This window comes from Aythya marila, assembly GCF_965140915.1.
Source record: "Aythya marila genome assembly, chromosome: 1".
Classification (NCBI taxonomy): domain Eukaryota; kingdom Metazoa; phylum Chordata; class Aves; order Anseriformes; family Anatidae; genus Aythya; species Aythya marila.
Window position 1 is genome coordinate 30,955,385 of NC_139042.1, and position 19,025 is coordinate 30,974,409.

The 19,025-nt window shown below is 39.1% G+C and overlaps 1 protein-coding gene across 7 annotated transcripts in view; it reads left to right on the top strand.

Annotated features, from left to right (window-relative positions):
• The window catches only part of ENOX1 (ecto-NOX disulfide-thiol exchanger 1), a 363,120-nt gene that overhangs the window by 215,214 nt on the left and 128,881 nt on the right, over window positions 1-19,025 (top strand). For all 7 annotated transcript variants that reach the window (XM_082757951.1, XM_082757956.1, XM_082757957.1 and 4 more), the window contains 2 exons: window positions 10,183-10,318; window positions 11,157-11,294. In XM_082757951.1, the coding sequence (XP_082614077.1) occupies window positions 10,309-10,318; window positions 11,157-11,294 (148 nt within the window). In that variant the 5' untranslated portion in view covers window positions 10,183-10,308. The remainder of the gene's footprint in view (window positions 1-10,182; window positions 10,319-11,156; window positions 11,295-19,025) is intronic.

The window sequence follows — 19,025 nt, forward strand, 5'->3', positions numbered from 1 at the left end:
TGCAATGATTTTTACAGCAGTAACAAATGCTATTTATGAATATAAGTAACTAATTTACCAAAGTTTCACACAGTGACTTCACGGCTTCTGCTTCACAGTTAAAGGTTCTGGAAACCTTTTGGTCCTGTTGTTGACTTTGGGTTGTTCCTGTTTGTATCTTGAAGCCTGAAAATACTTTATTACAGTAAAGTAAATACATTATTCTTGTTATTGCCCCTGTTATTAGAAAATATTTATGTAGTGCAGTAAATTTACATTGTACTCTGCCAACGTAGATAAAGGCAAATTCTCTGCCCTGAAGAGCTCATAATTCAAATAAGACAAGACAAACAAATGCACAATACTCCAGGAAAGGATGGTTGAAAGCATTGTTAGCTATGTGAAAGGGGTGAAGGACTTGCATGAGGAGAGAGGGGGATGCTATCGTTACCAGTGTTCCTAATATTATGTCACAGTAGCATCTTAAAAGTCTCAAAGGACAGAAGATCCAGCTGTATGAGTGCAAAAGCCTGGCAGGAGGGTGGACCTGCCCATGATTCTTGGAGCATCACTGGCTCGCTGACATCCCTGCCTGGGGAGCTCCTGAATGAAGCAAGCACCAGCCCAATTACAGCACAAGGAGCACTGGATCTCCAGTTGGTTTTAGCCCTCCTGGGGTGGATGAGGTGTTAGCCAGTAATCGTACAGCAGGACAAGATGGAGAGAGTGAAGGCTTTTAGCACCATCATAACCACCATGAACTGCAGCTGGAACTCCATCTGTTCCAGCCCCGGGGCAGCCAGTTATAAGGCAGTAGCCCCAAAGCGTTTTTTGTTGCCTGATAACAGCTGATGCACAGTCTCTGATGGTCTCCTGATAAGGCCTCATATTAAATATGGGATTGCCTCTCCCTCTGTGGAGGCAAATCATAGAATCATAGACTATTCAGAGTTCGAAGGACACACCAGGATCATTGAGTCCAACTCCAACGAAAGACAAAGAAGGTGTACAAGTGTCCTGTGGAGAAGAGCACACATGCAGAGTATGCAATATTCCTGTTTGCAGTTCTACAGTAATTGCTTTGTGATCCCATATGCAACTATTTAGAAAACAGGTAGAAAATTCTTGGCTCCATTTCACAATGTAATTCAGCTTCTGATGAAAGCCACTGGGTATGAGGGAGAACCAAGAGCCTCGAAGCTCTGCTCCATCTTCTAAAAAATATAAAACCTCCTCAGTTCCCCTCATTTACCCACAACAACCAGACCAGGAGAAGCAAAAGGACAGAGGGAAACTCCATGTAGCTCTCCTCACCTTTAATCAAAGGAGGTACTGCCCTCAAGCATGGCACAAAGGATAAAGAGAGCCATTTACTACCTGGTCAAAGCTGATGGGAAGAAAGAGGGAAACCATGGTGGCTGAGTGGGGTTTGTAGCTGAGTGGTTCACTAATCTTTAAGAAGGGAGCTGCAAGGAGCAAAGGAGTTAAGCATCTGGGAAAGAAACAGGGCTGAGGAGAAACAATTCATTTGGAAGTGGGAAGAAAAGGGCCAGAACGAGTTTCCTCTCCAAAGAACAGGCAGATGTAGGGCAATACAGTTGTAGGAAATGTGTGTGAGTGGGCAGCTCCCGTTGTCAAACACTAATAGTCATATGTTGGCATATTTACTGGGGATAGGCAGGAAAAAAAATCAGAAAGCAAGCCATCTCTCTAAATACACATTTGTGTCTATATCTGGGGACAGTCTCTTGCGTTACGGAAAGCTGTAGTCATTTCTGTTCTGAGCTTTGCTGTGCTGGAGTTTCCCAGGCAAAGGACAGGACTGGGAGCCGAGTCCCTTGGGATTGAGTGGTGTATTGGGATTCATACAGCAGGTAGCTGAGTGGTGGCTGGGCTCAAGAGGCACAATTTGATTGACCCAGCCCATCTCTGAGTCTTGTTTCATTGCCTTATCAGGCAGGTGTCTGAAACAGGCCATCTGAAGTATCTCATTCTCCCCATTGGCAGTTTTGGCAGTGGGAAAGCTCAGGCCTAAGCCTGAGGCATAGGTCTCACACTGGATGAGATGAATCCCTTCTTCTCTTAATGAAACAGCACAGTGTAACAGAGTACTGATTCTTGGTAGTGAAGAGATATTTGGATGAGGGAATGGCCTGTGGCAGAGTCAGGCAAGAGATGTGCCTTTGCTGTAAGGGGAAGCATGTAGTCAATGGATGAAAAACAAACAAACAAACAAAAAATTGAAAAGCACAGAGCAAAATTCTGAGGTAAATGGAGAAGAAGAGGCAATACACTAAGAGGAATGGAAGGAATACAAGATAAATGAGACCAGAGAGTACACTACCAATTCAGAGCTTATAGTTGGGAAAAAAAGATCCTGAGTGTAATGAGCTAAGAGGTGATGGCAGCTTTTGGAGAGAGAAGAGATGCAGGTTGATAGAAGAGATATTGATTTTTTCTCATAAGCAGAATTTTTCACCAGAAACCTTGAATTAAAACAAAACAAATGTAAATCTCTCTTCAGGTGTTTCACCTGAACTCTCAATGAGAAAATACATGGTGGTCTTGCATAAAATTTTGTTCTATATGATTTTAGATCACTTCATTACCCCATGAATAGTGTTCTGCAGGTCACCTGGGAACTTAAGCAAGGACACTTAGATGTCATCTATTGTCCCAATTTTGTCCAATGATAAAAGTGTATTTTAAAAATATGAAAATAGTTTGATTGACAAGTGATTTTTTTCCCCATGAAACTGCCTGAAAAGACAGGCTGCTTTAACTCCAGGAGTTCAATTATACAGGCTGTGAAGGAAAAGAAAAATGATAATGAATGCATTTTAGAAACTTCTAAAAAGTTACTTAAAATAGATTTTCCATACATAATGTTGCAATGTGAAACTCAACTGTCTCCTGGTCTTCTGGGCCTTGAAGAATGCAGTGTGTGTTCGTTTGGAAATTCAGTAATGAGGCTCCCCCCTCTCGTTCTGATGGACTGCATGATACTGTCCCTAGGGGTCTGCCACAGGCAGGGCTTACCCATCAAACTGCATTTTTTCAGGTGGTGTCATGGGAGTGATTTTGCTTCAGGTTAGCCAGGAAGCTAAAATGCTTTTTCTGGGAGTGTGTCCCAGCTTGCTTTGGTCTTTTTTTTTGTTTTTTCTTTTTTTTTTTTTTTTTCCTCTTTTGTCTGTATTTCTTTTTTAGAAAAACAACCCCCTTTGTATTTCAGTTGCCTGAAGTAGCTCTAGTAAACACAAGGTATGGGGTGTTGCGCAGCAGAGTAGGAGAGGGTGTGATGTGTGATGCATTTATGTAGGTGTTCCCTCAAGCCAGCAGAGATAAGAAATATCATGTATAGCTCGCATATAATGACTGCCCCAGGTGACGTATGGCATCAAGGAGGCATTCCAGCACCTCTCATGGGAGCATTTCAGTATTCAGCCTTCCAGTGAAGTTGCTGAAGTCTGTTTGCTCAAGACGTGCTTTGGGTGCCTTCTCTTCTGTCTGAAATGCAGTGATGTGGGAATGTCACATTTCTAAAGTAGTCGGTGGCTTTCAGTAGAAAAGAGCATGACACAAGGACTAGTCTTAAAATACTGCTGTTAGTAATTAAAAGGTTTTAGAATCGTTCTTTATTTGCCCCATATAAATTCTTAATAAGCAGAAATGTAAAGAAAGGGTTGGTTTAAGAGACTACAGGCTCCTTAAATGGGAAGCAAGTGATTCAAAATTTCAAGTCATCTTGAAAGAGGGAAAAATGGAGACACAATCACCATACACAATGGTGTTTTTTGTTCAAGTAATAATCAGGCTTGTTTTTATCATGACTACACTGCATCGCAAACTGGCAAAGTTGCTTTTTTTTTTCTTTTTTGTCTTCCAGATGATTTTGGTACTGCATATGCTTTTTTTATCACTAAGCTGGACTTCTGTAATGCTTTGCTTAATGTGCCTCCAGATTCTGTTATTTATAGACTTCAGCATAGTCAGACTGCAACTGCTAAAATACACACAAAAGAAAAAGCACATTTGTAACCTGTTAAGTCTTTACTCTTCAACGCCAGAGAAGATCGGGATTTAGCATGAAATATTATGGGGTGACCTTACAAAGAGCATCGCAAGCACACCTGTTTATCTTGAAGACTTTTTTTTTTTTTTTTTTCACACTGAAATCTCCCAATGTTCTGCTTTTGGAGGGAAATCTGGTCTTTGTGTGTTCTCCGTATTATCTTCAAAAATTGCTGGGGCAGAGGATTTTAGTAATGCAGCATCTCAAATGAACTGTTCTTCCAGAAAATGTATTTTGTGCAAATTGGCTTTGTTAAATTTAAAAGGAAACTGTAAATATATTGTGGTTTTCTCTAAGTTGTCTTAGTCCTATCAGTACGGCCGTGATTTACTCGTTAACTGTTTTTCAGCAAAAATTGGTGGAGAGGATCCTTTGTAAATATGTAGAAACATACTTATTCTGTGTACGTAGTGAAAAATGAAATCTCTTAATGCTACAGCCTATGTTTTATGAGTTTATAAGATGACAATGTTGTTTTTCTACAAACATTCTAGGCACAGTCTATAATGAGCATAGGTGTTATAATTAATTCAAAATACAAAAAATCAGAATAATTATGAAAGTGAACACATAACCAGAGCACTAAGGGTAAGACCCTTCTTATTTTCACTGTTTATTTGCCTAATAAAGCTGTTTTGTTAAGGAAAGTGCCAATTCCTTCAAAATCAATCTTTTCTTTCAAAGGCATCTGGTAAGCGGGAGTCTGACAGACAGAGCCAGACAAATAGGGTGACTCTCTGAAGACCCTGGAAAGCATCTAACCTCTCTCCAGTAGAGCTGCAAAAGACCAAAGCATATGATAGATACCTAACCTAGGGTCCCATCCCAGAAAATAAGATGTTTTCTAAAATGCTCTGGTACATCCTGTATTTTATTTATTGAATTTGTAAACATTTTTTTTTACAAATTGTTTTTTGAAAAGTTTAATTTCTTCAATTTCTTCAATTTATTTTGAATTTCATAATTTAGGTGATTTTTTTTTTAGCTGTTAACATGCCGTTAACCATGCAAAAATCTGACAATGCCTCTTTTTCATACACTGCATATGCAACATTAGTAGGTAAAAGCCATCTTCAGTGTTACATTGGAGGTGTTCTTTCATTTTACATGCTCCAGACAGGATGGCCATGGTAAAAACACATCATGTTCATTGTTACTACCCACAGCTTTCTTCTTTATCCAGAGATGGTCAGGAAGACATGGGTAGTGATTCTCATAAAATCTTTGCTTCTCTCTCTCCTTTCTTTTTCTCCTTTCTTTATTGAGAGTCCTGTCAACATCTCTAAAAATAGAAACACTGGAAAGACCCAGTACAAAACACTTGATGCATTTTAGAAGACAGCAGGAGGTAGCCTGGTAAATGACCTGTGCTTTGGCAGGTCAGGTGGAGTGTGACCAACCTAATGACCGCCATCCTATGAATCACAGTGAGCAATAACAAATGCTTCACACATGCTGTTCGAGTAAGAACTGAAAAACTCTCCTAGGTGTAACACGATGCCACATCGCTCCAGCCACCTGCATTGTCATGAGAATTGACACCAGTACTGTCTAATGGCTTTGCAACTTTTAGACCCAGGTTTCAAAAGATTGATGGCATCAGTCTTTTTCTTGAAGGATTTAGTGGTCACTAAAATGAGACAGAGAGGGGAAATGACTTGAGGTCACAGAGCAGGTCAGTGTCAGAGCCAGGCAGAGAACCTCCTCCACTCATCCTGGGGCTGGCCGCTGACCCAGCACTCCACAGAGCCTCATTACCATGGTGCATTTAATCAGCTTCATTCCATGTCGTAATTCACTGTCTGTGTTGTTATAGATATCTAAAGGGTAGGATTTTAACTTAGCAATCTGCTGTGTTATTGAATTAGTTTTATGTTGTGTTAATTTCTTTGTCTCACAGCATTCATTGCCTGTGATAATTGATGCACAATATATAACCGACTTCTGTATTCATTTGGGTAACTGCATTTAATTGCCTGGTATAAAATATGCGTGCTAAGTGCAATCTGCTATGACTGCTTTGACTGAGAAGTGCTCATTGGTATGGACTTGAGGGTGCTTTATCTTTCTGACAACCTGTCTGAGGGAAGTCTAAATGTCTCACACAATCTACCATGCAAGGATTGGTACTTGCATTGTGTCTGCAGAAAGTGAGGCCGCAAAAAGTGTCCCAGGGAATTGCTTTACAGTGTTTCATGTTAGAAATTTGTTAATGAGCAGCTCTAAAGAAATGAAGTTTTTATTAATACCCCTGCTCCCCAAAATCCTCCAGAACCATCAGCACCCAGAAGACTTAACACGTTTTCTCCTGCAGATCAGGATTATGGCTTTATTTGCCTCTCAAATTACTCCCCCCTCCCCCCCGGAGTAAAGCTACTCCCACGCACAAGTGTTTATGTACGCAGATTTCTTTTACATATATCTTCAGGTCATTAATGCCCAGAGGAGTACTAATGATTTATAGATTGGGAGAGCTATCTAAAGGTGTGATGTCAGTGAGATGGTGTTGATTAATACCTGCTCATTATACACAGGGTGCCTGCATACACTTTCACTCTCTTGGACATTTAACAAGTATCACAGTGATTCCTTTTATTTTTAAGAATGCAAGAATCTTTACTATCAGACATATTTCTCATCACACATCACTTGTCTTTTATATGACCTAGAGTGAGGGTTTGTTTGTTTTTCTAGCTTGTTTTGTTTCCAGTGTCATGAAGAATATAATAGTGCAGTATCTGAGCTATACAAAGAAATGCTGAAATTTGCCCAAAGCTGATTTTATTTTAAGAATTAATGAAACCTCCCCCTGTTTGAATTTTCAGAAGTTTCTTGATGAAAACTAAAGGTTGAGTCTCAATTATGTATAAAGTTCCTGTAAAATTATTTTATCCAGATTATACTGCTCTCTATCAATGTAATCTTTGAGTTGTCAGCAGAAGGGATCTTCACAATTAGTATTTTTCTTTTTAAGAGAGCTAGTTTCTACAGTCTGTGTCCTTCAGGAGGTAGCATTAGTTCTGCCTGCAGCTTGCTGCAAATTATTCAGTGTTCATAGGTGCCTTTATGCTTGTTATTCAGCTCTCTTCCACTGACAAAATAGCCTGAAGCAGTTCTTGGTTAGATAGGACTAGTTCCACTTTAGGCTCCTTGCGTGCTCTTTGTGCTTTTTCCCCTGGTTCAGCCTGCACTGCATCCAGGTCCTGCTGATCAAGCAGCAGCCTTGATGGCTAGAGAGAAAGCAAAACTGCCAAGAGCCAGTGTGGGCTAATGAGAGTGTGTTTTCAGCAAAAACCTTCGTGGCACACTGGGCAGCAATGGTGGCATAGTCCAATAGAGGATTCACAAATAATCCTATATTCATGGTGGTATTTTCTTTCATCCTCTGCAAGGACTTTAACAAATGCTTGTGGCTAATTTATGGAAATATACTAAAATTTGAAATAGATGGACAACCTGGTAAAAAGCAAATGCAAAAGAAGTCACATATTAGTTCTCAGTAGACTGAGGTGTGTTTGTTTAGCCCAAGGTCTGAGTCTTTATGGACCAATTCCCATTTCTGGCAGAGCTAATACAGCTGCAGTTTGGGCTGGGCGGAAGAGAGCATGAAGTTTGGCAGCAGACCTTGTAATGTCACCCAACACACACATCATGAGGCAGTAAAATATTGAGAAACAATCCAGCATCCCATTTTTTTGCCCCTTATCCCATAATCCATGCTGGTCCAAGATATCTGTACAGGTCTACTGACAACATGGGGAAGCACCTTCTCTATTCCCAGCAGTCGGGGGGTACATGATGGAAATAAGCAACTAGCCCACAACAAGGTGTGGAGAGGATTTTCATCACTATTTTGTTGCAGTTTTGAAATGTTCCTTCCTGCACCAAGCCAAGAAGGCTCCTGGTCACAGGAGAAAGGCAATAAGGCACCCAGATCCATGCCAGAGGGGGATATGGATCCATGGGTGGCAGGTGAACCACCCTCATCTGGTTTGTTCAGCATGTGTATGTGAATTAAATTGATTTGCGAATGATTCATAAAGAGGAAAGAGGGTGTACAGAGTGAGAAATATCTTATTGACAAGCAATTATTCAGTCATCTTTAACCTCAAAGTAGACATTTGTGGTTAAAAGTTTATAGCCTGAGTAGAAAGAGCTAAGTATCAATTTAAGGAGCTGAATAAGAGACACCCAGTTTTAAAAACATGACATAAATCTCGGGTGGCTTGCCAAGATTAACATAAGTTAATCGTGTTCCCTGCAGAGGACTTTTGTTCAATGTTTTTTGGTATTTATAGATGTTATTTAGCAGCTAATTTTATCATAAAATTATTTTATGTTTTGTATAATGAATAGTGGAGATCAAATAGGAATTGGAATTGCAAATTTGAATATTAAGAGTTGATAAATATTGACTTTTAAATAGACCCACTGTAGATTTGAACAAAATACTTTTTAACCTAGTATGCTGGTTATTTGAGAATTACAACATACATAAAAAAGTAAAGTATTGTCTGATCCCAACTCTTTCTTTGCTTTTACAGCTATTAATTTGATCATGTCCCTATGAAGTTATCTGTACAGTGTCAGAGAATTATAAAACTTTCTAGCTTGTACTTTATGCACATCATATGTAAAAAGAAAAGTGTGGGAGGTGCTCAAATACAGCTAAAATACAGCATAATCACTTTAATTGTTTCTTTTCTAAAGAAGAATTCTTAGGGTTTGCATGTTGGAAACCTGATAATTAAGATCTTTCAAGTACTTTTTAAAAAGACAGTGAAAGTGTCTTTAGGGCTGAGCAAGTCACCAACAGGCACCTGCTTGGCATTCATGACTCCCCCGTAAAGCTTGGAAGCACACGGTCAGAGGTTGGGTTATCTCCCTACTGGTATTAAAGACTGTAGATCAGACCCCTTTGGTTCTTCTGGACAGCCAAAAAGAAAAAAAAGAATACGCAGCTCTAGTTTTGCCAACAGTTACATGTAGCTAATGCACATATCTAACATGGGTATATGTTTGCATTCATCTCAACCTTTCCTAGCCTACAGGAAAGATGGGGAGGGACTCTTTGTCAAGGAGAGTAGTGATTGGACAAGGGGTGATGGCTTTAAATTAAAAGAGGGTAGGTTTAGATTAGATACAAGGAAGAAATTCTTCACTCAGAGGGTGGTGAGGCACTGGCACAGGTTGCCCACAGAAGCTGTGGCTGCCCCATCCCTGGAGATGTTCAAGGCCAGGCTGGATGGGGCTTGGAGCAACCTGGTTTGGTGGAGGTGTCCCTGCCCATAGTGGGGGGGATGGAATTAGATGGTCTTTAGGGTCATTTCCAACCCAAACCATTCAGTGATTCACATGATTCTCAGTGTTTTCTCCCTCTGCTGTGGGTGCTGTCAGCTCATAGCTTTCTGTCACACCTCATCCTCTCTTCAGCCTCCTTTACCATAAGCAATGCACTGACACAGTGAACTTCTCTAACAACAACAGCAAAAAGTTACTGTTATGTAAAATTCATGGTCTGACAGATATCTGATGAAAGCAGTGCGCTTTAGCTGGAAGCAGATGCTCCACGTTCACTTCGAGCTACCTAACCTTTCCCAGGCAAAGATAGCATGCTAGTTAAGGAGCAGGCATCATCCTCAGCTCTGTTAGGTTTTCTTACATTTTCACACCTCTGCGCATTCCTTTCTAAAATTCATTGCTTTTTTTTTTTCCTTTTTTTTTTTTTTTTCTTTTCATTTCATAACAGGAGACTATTTCCTGAAACTTGCAACATCAGTTAATTGTTAACAGTTTAAAAAAAAATCATATTCAGCCCTTAGAATGAGCTTTCTCAGCCAATGCCTTCATACTGAGGAGGCTGTGTAGCTACTGATAAGGCCTAATTTGTGAGGCTTTTCAGTTGGAGGCAAGCTGTCTGACAGTTCCTACATGGCAATGTTTGTTTAGTGGGCTAGGATGAGTGTTCATTGAAAATCTTCACTGCAATGGGTGCTAGCAGGATGGGGAAGGTGGTCCAGTGTGAGTGGACACAAGTATCATTCAAGTGGCTTCCCAGAGTGGTCCATCGTTTTGCAACTATATTCTGACTGTGGTACTAGATGGATGATTTCATTTTTTTTCTCTTTCAGAGCCTAATGAGCTGTGTGTGGGCCCTGCGTTCAGTGACATCCCATCTCAAGATGCTGCTAATACAGTAGCTAATTATTTCTTGCTGAAGAAGTCTAACAGAAGCAAAAGGAACTGGTGAAAAAGCAATGGCTGCCGGTAAATATCTCAGGTCTGCACAGGTTGCAAGGAAATAGCTAGGAGATGGTTTTGGCTGTGATGGGATGGATGCACAAATAAGCAATCACACCTTGTGTTTTGGGATTCAACATCAGGAGGGTACCATCCCTTAGCTATCTAAGACACTCTTCGTTCCCCAATCCAGGAATCCATACCTGGGCTCAGTCATTTTTGACCATATTAATCATAACTCTCTTTTGTTTTCAGAACAAAACTTGGTGTTTTGCATAGCAAAAACAACAGGTTTTGACCTCTTTTTAGTTAGGGACTAACATATTTTAAATCCTCTAGAAAAATTGCATGTCATAGGAAGTGGGTTTTTGCTTTGGATGTGTTTGGTTCTTACAGCTTTCTTACAGTTTGCCATAGATTATATACAATTAAATTATATCAGAGGACTACAAGATGATTCAATCAGGTTGGCAGGGATCTCAGGAGGTCTTCAGTCCAATCTCCTGCTCAAAGCAGGGCCAGACATAGGGTCAGACCAGTTGCTCAGGGCTTTATCAAGTTCAGTCTTGAAAAGTGCCACGGTTGGTGACTGTACAGCCTGTTCCACTGCTCAACTCCTCCTCGTGGTGAAAAAGTTCACCATATAATCAGCTTGAATTGTTCATGTTTCATTTTATGTCTGCTGAATATTTCCAATATCTTCATCTTTGCTATACAGTACCAACCACTATTACCAGTTGTCTCAAAGGTGAAACATAATTAAGAAACAGAACAGTGGTTGTGATACCTCATTTTCACTGACAGTTCTGGTTAATAAAGCTGGGAAGTTAACTTTCCTACTTAGAATGTGTTTCTTCTCCTGCAGCAGCTGATGGTTTGGGAAGTATAGCTATAGATACCACGCAACTGAACATGTCAGTCACTGATCCAACAGCTTGGGCCACAGCTATGAATAATTTGGGGATGGTTCCAGTAGGACTAGCTGGACAACAGCTTGTGACAGGTAAGACTTTTCTTTTAAAAGAGTTCTGTTTTACCAGTCCATGGATTCTTTGCAACCTTTTAGAAATATCTGGAATGATTTCTGAGGATATATTTATTTTTTATGTTCTGAAAACACCACCTATAATTAATATTACATACTGCATAGTAGTCTCTTCTTGTACTAGGTGTATAATCTACATTATATTTTAGCCTTGTGGAAAGCCAAAACTCTGGGGAAAATGGACAACTAAACCATCGATCTTCATGCTGAGTCAAGACCAGGGGCCAGGTCATTTGAGAAGAATGTTTTTGTTTCTCCGTTCAAGCAGGATATCTTGAGGTTCTGCCAAAGAACACCATGGACTAGGACCTTCTGACTGAAGAAAGATTTTGAAGTTACGTTAATTAGGCAGAAAATCATGTAGTCTGTTCAGTTCATACGCTCAGCTAATATTAGTGAAGTGAAGCTTTCCCATCAGGTATTTGCTTATTTACACTCTGCCTGACTCCATAAATTGATTTCTAGAGGTTGTTCTTGTTTGATTTTGTTATTTCACTTTTAGTTTGGGAGAACATGTCAGGAAATCACTCACTCTAACAATAATAAAAATAATATTTTGAAACCAGCATTGTTTCACAGACTAGTTCAGAAGTTATGAGACCTCACTGTCAGCAGCAGAACTCCAGTTAGGTGGGATAAATTAAACTGTATTGTTCCTGTGAGGTAGAAAAAGAATATTTTTATGTGTGTGGGTGCCCCACGGATGCAAGCCATGAGCCAGACACAGAACAGGTCCCTTCTGGAATATGTGTCTTTATCTTGAGAAGAGCAGTGCTACATGTAGATCAGAGCTGCCTCCTGTCTTGTCTGTGCCTGTCTTACACAGTAAGCCAGGTCAGGATGTAAATCACTTTGTCTGCCTCACCAGGGATGCGTGACACTTAATTTTGGCCAAATATGTCCCTTTCTGGGACTGGGAACTGAGTGGAGCTGTGCCAGTTCACAGATGATGGTCTGGCTCTGAATTACCTATTTTACAGGCGGGTAAACTAAGCTGCATGAAAGTTGATTTATGATGAATCAGCCTCAAGCAGAGAGTTTAGCTGGTAGAGGCCATCAGCTGGTTCTTTAACCCCATGCTTCTGATTAAAGGAAACAAGCAGAACCATCAGTGCCTGCCTCCCATGCTGCGCTGGTCCTATGTCCAGAAGAGGAGCCCTAGTGGTCCTCAACCCAATAGCCTACAGCAGAGCCCCAGGAAGACTGGCTGGTGTTGATGGGGACATGGCAGGGTACACCACCAGAAGGTCCTCTCCCAGCAGCACCAAGGACTTGACTGGTCCTGGTGTGCCTCTCCCATGGGCTTGTGGGGAAATGGCATTTCCAATTATCTGGTAGAGTTTTGCCCCTAGAAGCTGAGGTTGTTGCTGGAGACTGTGGTCCCACCACAGGGAGAGGAGAGGAGAAATCCAACCAAACTGGAGCAGGACTTAATGAACCCACTGTCCTTGTGAACAGATTTATTGAGTTATGCTCATGTCCTGAATGTGTGCTGAACTCAAATTCAATTACCTGAAAAAGTCCAAATGTCAAAATCAGTTTCTCTGTGTTGATTTACAAGCATCTCAGTTGTATATCCTGTGGAGATTTGCCCACTCTTTGTCTTCTCCTCTTCCTCTGACTCCCCAGTTCTGGTGTAAGTTGTATGAGGTGTGCTATGCAATCCCTACAAGGCAGACTCCTTTCCTTTGCAATGCTTTTCCTTACAGGGAGGATCTCATGGATTTTATTTCATTGCCAGCTCCCTGCTGTAATTTCCATAATCATGTGTATCACGTATTGTAGGAGTGTTGTACAGGTCAGTTGGTATTTGTTCAGCATTTTCAATGTATGAAAGGTGCCATAAGTAATAAATATTAATTACTGAAGTGCTGCCTGCTTTCTCTACAGGTGTAGAATGACTTCTTTGTTTTCCCTTTCCTTTCCTTTCTTTGAGACTCTCTTGTATTTTTCAAGGTAAATAGGTGCTTTGACACTTCATTATATTTCCTTATGATTCATAAGTTTTTGACACATTTTCATCATGGCAAATCCATAATTTTTACCACAATATACCATGAAAAGACTTATAGACTTATTTGCAGTGATATATTTATAAGTATTTTTACTGTGTCTGCATTCAACAACAGTTTCCATCACCGCGTTAGACCAAATATCTAACCAGTCTATAGCCCTTTCTGACTTTTTTTTTTTTTTTTGGTATTAATCCTATCAATGAAATAATCTGCCTCAGCAGTCACATATTGCTTTTTTTTTTACTGTCATCTATGACATTTATTGGAGATGAAAATGAAACACCAGTGTTTTTTGTCTCCCTTTAAAAATAAATATTTTTATTTTATTCTTTAATTTTTCTGCCTTGGTGACAGCTAGGAAAGCAATGATTAGTTTGAAATTATCTTGGAGAGTGTGATCTTTCCTGTGTGTGCTTTTACAACCTGCGATAGTCTGAAATTCAGTGTGTGATACTCATCTATACCCTGACATATCTCCTACTTCTGTGATACTTCTGTTTCCAAAGGACTTATTCTGTCATCGCCTTTTCTTCTCCTAACCTGCTGGCTCCGAATTCCCAAATTTCAGGGTATTTTTTTTTCCCATAGGTATGGCCTCTGTATGATCTACTATGTCTCTTTACAGTGTTTTGCTGTTTTTTTTAACTGACGTTATCTTTGCTGCTGTGTAACATGCGGGGATTCCTGCCTCGTAACAGAGTTATGCTACCCACTTTGCAAGCTGTGAACTTCTTGCCTAGCCTGAGAGTTTGTTAAAATCACTACTAAAGCTTCTGCAACATCTGGCCAATTCTCTTCTCACAGTCTGGGATATAGCCTGTCTGGTCTGGGTAACTAATCAATTTTAAGCACTGCTAACCTTTTAATACCAGGTTAGATTATATCTGTACTCTATTTAATTCCTTATCTCCAAGTACTGCAAAATTGGATTTTTGATCTGGGCAAATGTCAGAGTCCTTCATTTGTCAAGATGAATTCTTGTTAATAGGTGTATAATATTTCTTCAGTTTCTTCAGATATATTCTGCTTACGCTTTTTGTTATTCAGAAAGCTCATATTTTTTCCATAATATTTAGGTATTGTATTACATATACACTAATATATGCATTTATATGTTATATATACATAATTCATACAATAAACTGTAGTTTAATATAGTTTAATAATGCATTAGCTAAAGTGTTAAAAACTGATGTGGAATAGCCTTGTCTGAAAAACACTTTCGTTCTAAACCTCCTCTTTCAGCAGGTTATAATTTTTTCCAAAAAATTGCCTTTTGGACTGAAATTTCTTGGTCTCAGCCCAGAGGTAAAAATTTTCTGGAAAGGTTGGAGAAAATCTGCTAAACTGCTTTTGAATTATCTAGACCTTAAAACTGCAATTTTCTATGCTTTGATACTTTGAGAAATATGGCCAGGTGAGAGGAAAGGATAACTTTTACTCCAAATTTCTGAGATCTGAATCCTCCTTGTGCACTCAGCAGCTCTGATTCAAGCACATTTTTCAATTCTGTTCAAGTTCACTGTTTTGTTACATTTTAGGGATAGCAAAAAATCTTAGAGACCTGTGTCTAACTTAGAATGTTTTATTTTTGCTTTTACATCAGGATTTTTTTCAAGGAAAATTTGGCATTGCTGAATTTAGTGTCCTCATGATCCCTTTTTTTTTCAGCAAATGGCAGCAGGTCACCTGTATTCTAAAGCATAACATCCTGCCAGAAAAATTGTTTAGTTCTTATTACACTAATGAGTCATTACTCCAGAAAACATGAAGCAATTTTGAGATGCTTTCCTCCACAATGACTTAGATGACCTAAACATTCATTAGTCAAAGGTGGCGTATGTCAAAAAATTCAGCAGTACAAATGAGTATGAAGTACATTAGTGAAGTACATTAGTGATAATTCTTCTATACTTGCTTAAGACCATGCCCTATGCTTCTTATTTGTACTCTTACAGAGGGGAAAAAAACAAAACAAACAAACAAACAAAAAAAACCAACACGTAAGTGCAGACATCCAGGATGAAATTTATATGTCTGCTTACAAGTCAAGGGTATGCTTCAAAAAAACATGCCTTCTTGCCTTCTACTTATTTATGGGATAATTATTAATGCAAGTTCACCTATGTGAACCCAGCCAACATGCCTCAGCCTCAGGATATTAAAATTTCTGTGGCCTCCAGTATTGTTTTTGCTGAAGTTAGACTGACCACTTCTATAAAATCCTAGTGAAAACAGAGGCTAGTAAGCTTTGAAACCTAACATCTTGGTTACCAAAAAGTATAGAAAAGCTATACACCATTTTTGTGGCCTCAGGCATATGTTTTTTAGACACTGGAGGTTGTGAAATATTAGACACTTACATCAGCCTTTCTGTTTTTCCATTTGTCTTTGCTTTCCCCACACACTTGTCTTTTGACCTGATTTCAGTGGAACATAGAAACTGTCAGCTTCAATCAGATCACCTCGTTCAGGATTGTGCTTTTGACAGTGTTGAGTATCAGATACTTCACAGGGAGATGTAAAAGGCAAGTCAGCACTGAAGTGCTTCTCCCTCCAATGGGCTCTTCTCTTGATCATTAATACATAGAGCAGGATTCCCCAAACTAGAAGTTGTATTTCTAAATCAAGCCATAACTCAGCAAAACTTCACTTATGGAAGCAGTGCCTGTGACATTAAGTGGTTGCAGTCCTGAAACTGTAACCCCAGAAGTACTTTTTGATAAAAGACAAAATTGGGTAATTTCAATCTAGAGACTCTTAAATCGCAAAACATGAGGTTAAATATCCCTCCCATAATTTTATTAGCTCAAGACCTCCAAGTCTTTGGAGACATAATATTCAGACTGTATCTTTCTTGAGAATGAAGTTTGTAACCAAAGGCAAACACTATATCTAGATTACAACTAATTTTCCATGTGATTTCCAAGCAATTTTCCATGTGATGAGTGTATTGTGGAAGACTAGCATAATGGCTTTTCCTTCTACTCACTCCACTGGCTTAAGAGGTCACTGACTCCCATGAAGAGGAGAGGAGAGGAGAAGAAAAAAACAAGGATTATATTAGAAAAATACAGGGTGCTCTGAGGCTTCAAAATTTCTTCACCAGTCTGCCTCAGCTATGGAAAAGTCCATTGAGCTTCCCTGGATTTCTACCACAAAATAGATGAGGCATTCTCAATGAATTATTGTCTACTGCAGACTGTTGTATTCTGATTGAATTGTCCCTCATTGTTCTGGTTTAGTACTATTTTTGTAACGTTAATGAAGAACAATCAAATCTTGTAGGAAATCAAGGTATATTTGATTATATTCAGCAGTTCCCTGAAGAGAGGCTGTGCATTGAACAGTGCCAAAGACTTTAAGGAATCAGCTGGCCAGATGATTCTGCCAGTCTTGTGCATCTTCTGTGGCATCTCCATTACTGGCAGCCTGGAGACACTGATATCCATCTGAGCAGTCTCTTCATTTTACCTGTGCTGTGCTATTACCTAGTAAAGCTTCCTTTTTCTGCACATCATTGCTAAGACACTGAAACAATGTGCTAACAAGCATGTAACTTGAATCTTCTAAGACATGCTTAAGAAAACACAGTATCCTTTTTTTTTTTTTTTTTTCTTAGTCCGTATTGAACTCCTGTTTTTTGATTACAGCTCATACACTTTTTTTAAGTAATCCTAAACTTGTACTATGGCCTGAAGAAAGTACCTTTCCTAGGAAAAAATACTTGTGCATCTATTATTTGTTAATAACATTTATCACACTGCAGATTTAAGCTTTTAAGCAGACAGCATCTGGTAAAGGCACTCCCTGCACTCTTGTTCCCCTGCCTTTATAAGCTGTAGACCACAACTAGCTGCTGAAAGAATTTATCAGGCCAGTGGCAGAATAATGTACAGCGTACTTATCCTTGCTCTGAACACTGCATTGGTTTGACATTGGTAGCAAAAGAAGATATAAGAAGTCTTAATCTAAGTTTTCAAAGTGTTCCACAGATTTCATAAAACCTTTGAGGTTACAAGATCTTCAGAAGACATCTTTTCAGATATTATAACATCCATGCATGTTTTATGCATTGTGTTTCATTAATAAGCAATCCTATAGAGCAAGAGAAATGTAAGGCATCCTCTAAAGAAAATCATATAATTTTTCTAATTTTATTCTAGTTCCTTCCTATACTTTACTTTTATAGACTTTACTATGGAGACACTACATTTCAGTCAAGAGGAAGAAAAAAGATTTACTATTTGAATTATCTGAGTAACCAATCAGAATAACTAAATAACTGTGAAATCTACTCTAGAGAATTAGAGTAGAGTCTGTACCCAGACAAAACTATGTATTTCTATTGACAAGACACAGGCGAACAGCAACGGTGAGAGAGAAAAGGCACTGTGGGAATCCCAATATGCAGATTCACTGGGAACATCTCTAAAGAAATATTATATATTAGCGTAACAAGTAGGTTTTTATCATTGACCTGAAAAGCGCCCGTGGAGTTAATCACACTTTGTGTTGTGTGAGTGTTACTCAAGGAGACTTCACACCAGGGGACATTAAAGTGCTAGGAACAAACACAGTCAGGTTACAACAGAAAAAGGAGAGAGAGATTCAATGGCCAGAGGAAATGTGGCAGAAACTCTAAGTGCCTTTGACACACTATTCAGGGTTAAGTGTGCCTCTTAGGTCATTCAAGTGCCTACTCTATATTAGACCTTAATTGAGGCCAAGGATGAAGATAATGATTAAAATCTACTTGGTGCTTAAAGATAAATAGTGCTTTTTTAACATCAGATGAAGGGTGACTATCCCAAATAAAGACTCAGGAAATGAACAGGGGCCTATACAGGTACATGCTAAGGGCAAAGTTTGTGCTGTATGTGGGATTGGGTATTTATTTATTTATTTATTTATTTATTATGGCCTCTGTTTCTATATTTTTGTCCAGGGCCAGTTAGCAGTTCAGGAAAACAGACTGATTACTATTTGGCATAACTCCTCTTAACTCTCTCAAAATCCCAGAATACATTAATGATGCATGCTATATTGTTTGGATAATTTGTTTTTTTAATCCCTTGCTGCTGTTAATTGTTATTTTTTGTAACCACCAGAAAATATGTTCTGTCTGTTTTTATTTGGAGCTCCAGTGGAATAACACAGACATACTCAATTTCTGTAAAAGTTTTCACCATCTTTTTTTTTTTTTTTTTTCCACTTTGGAAAGCCTCCATTCCCACTATTTTCCATGTGTTTATTTATTCTAGGCAAGAAAACCCATGAGTAATTATAAGCATCCCAAAGCATAAAGTAAGCCAGGAGACTGTTGGGAACCATTTGCTGTTGACTGTTCACTTCTGCTAGAGCACAGTTTATTTACAGCACTTCCCTTTCACACATCACGTCCCATCCAAGGATCTAAGTGTCTGCAGCCAATGTCAGGCATTCAGTGTAACTCCTGCGTGATATAAAATTTGCTAATGAGAAAAATGAGACATTGTAGATAAAAATCAACAGAAAAAAAGGAAATTGACCTTTTAAACTAATCAAAGACGTATGAATAGCAACTCATGTATTTACATCAAAACCAAGACTTGCAGACTGTTCAAAGGTGGCTTGCTGAGCACATTCGTATGTTGAGATGGCTAGGTGAAGGTGATGTTACCTGAAGTCCTGG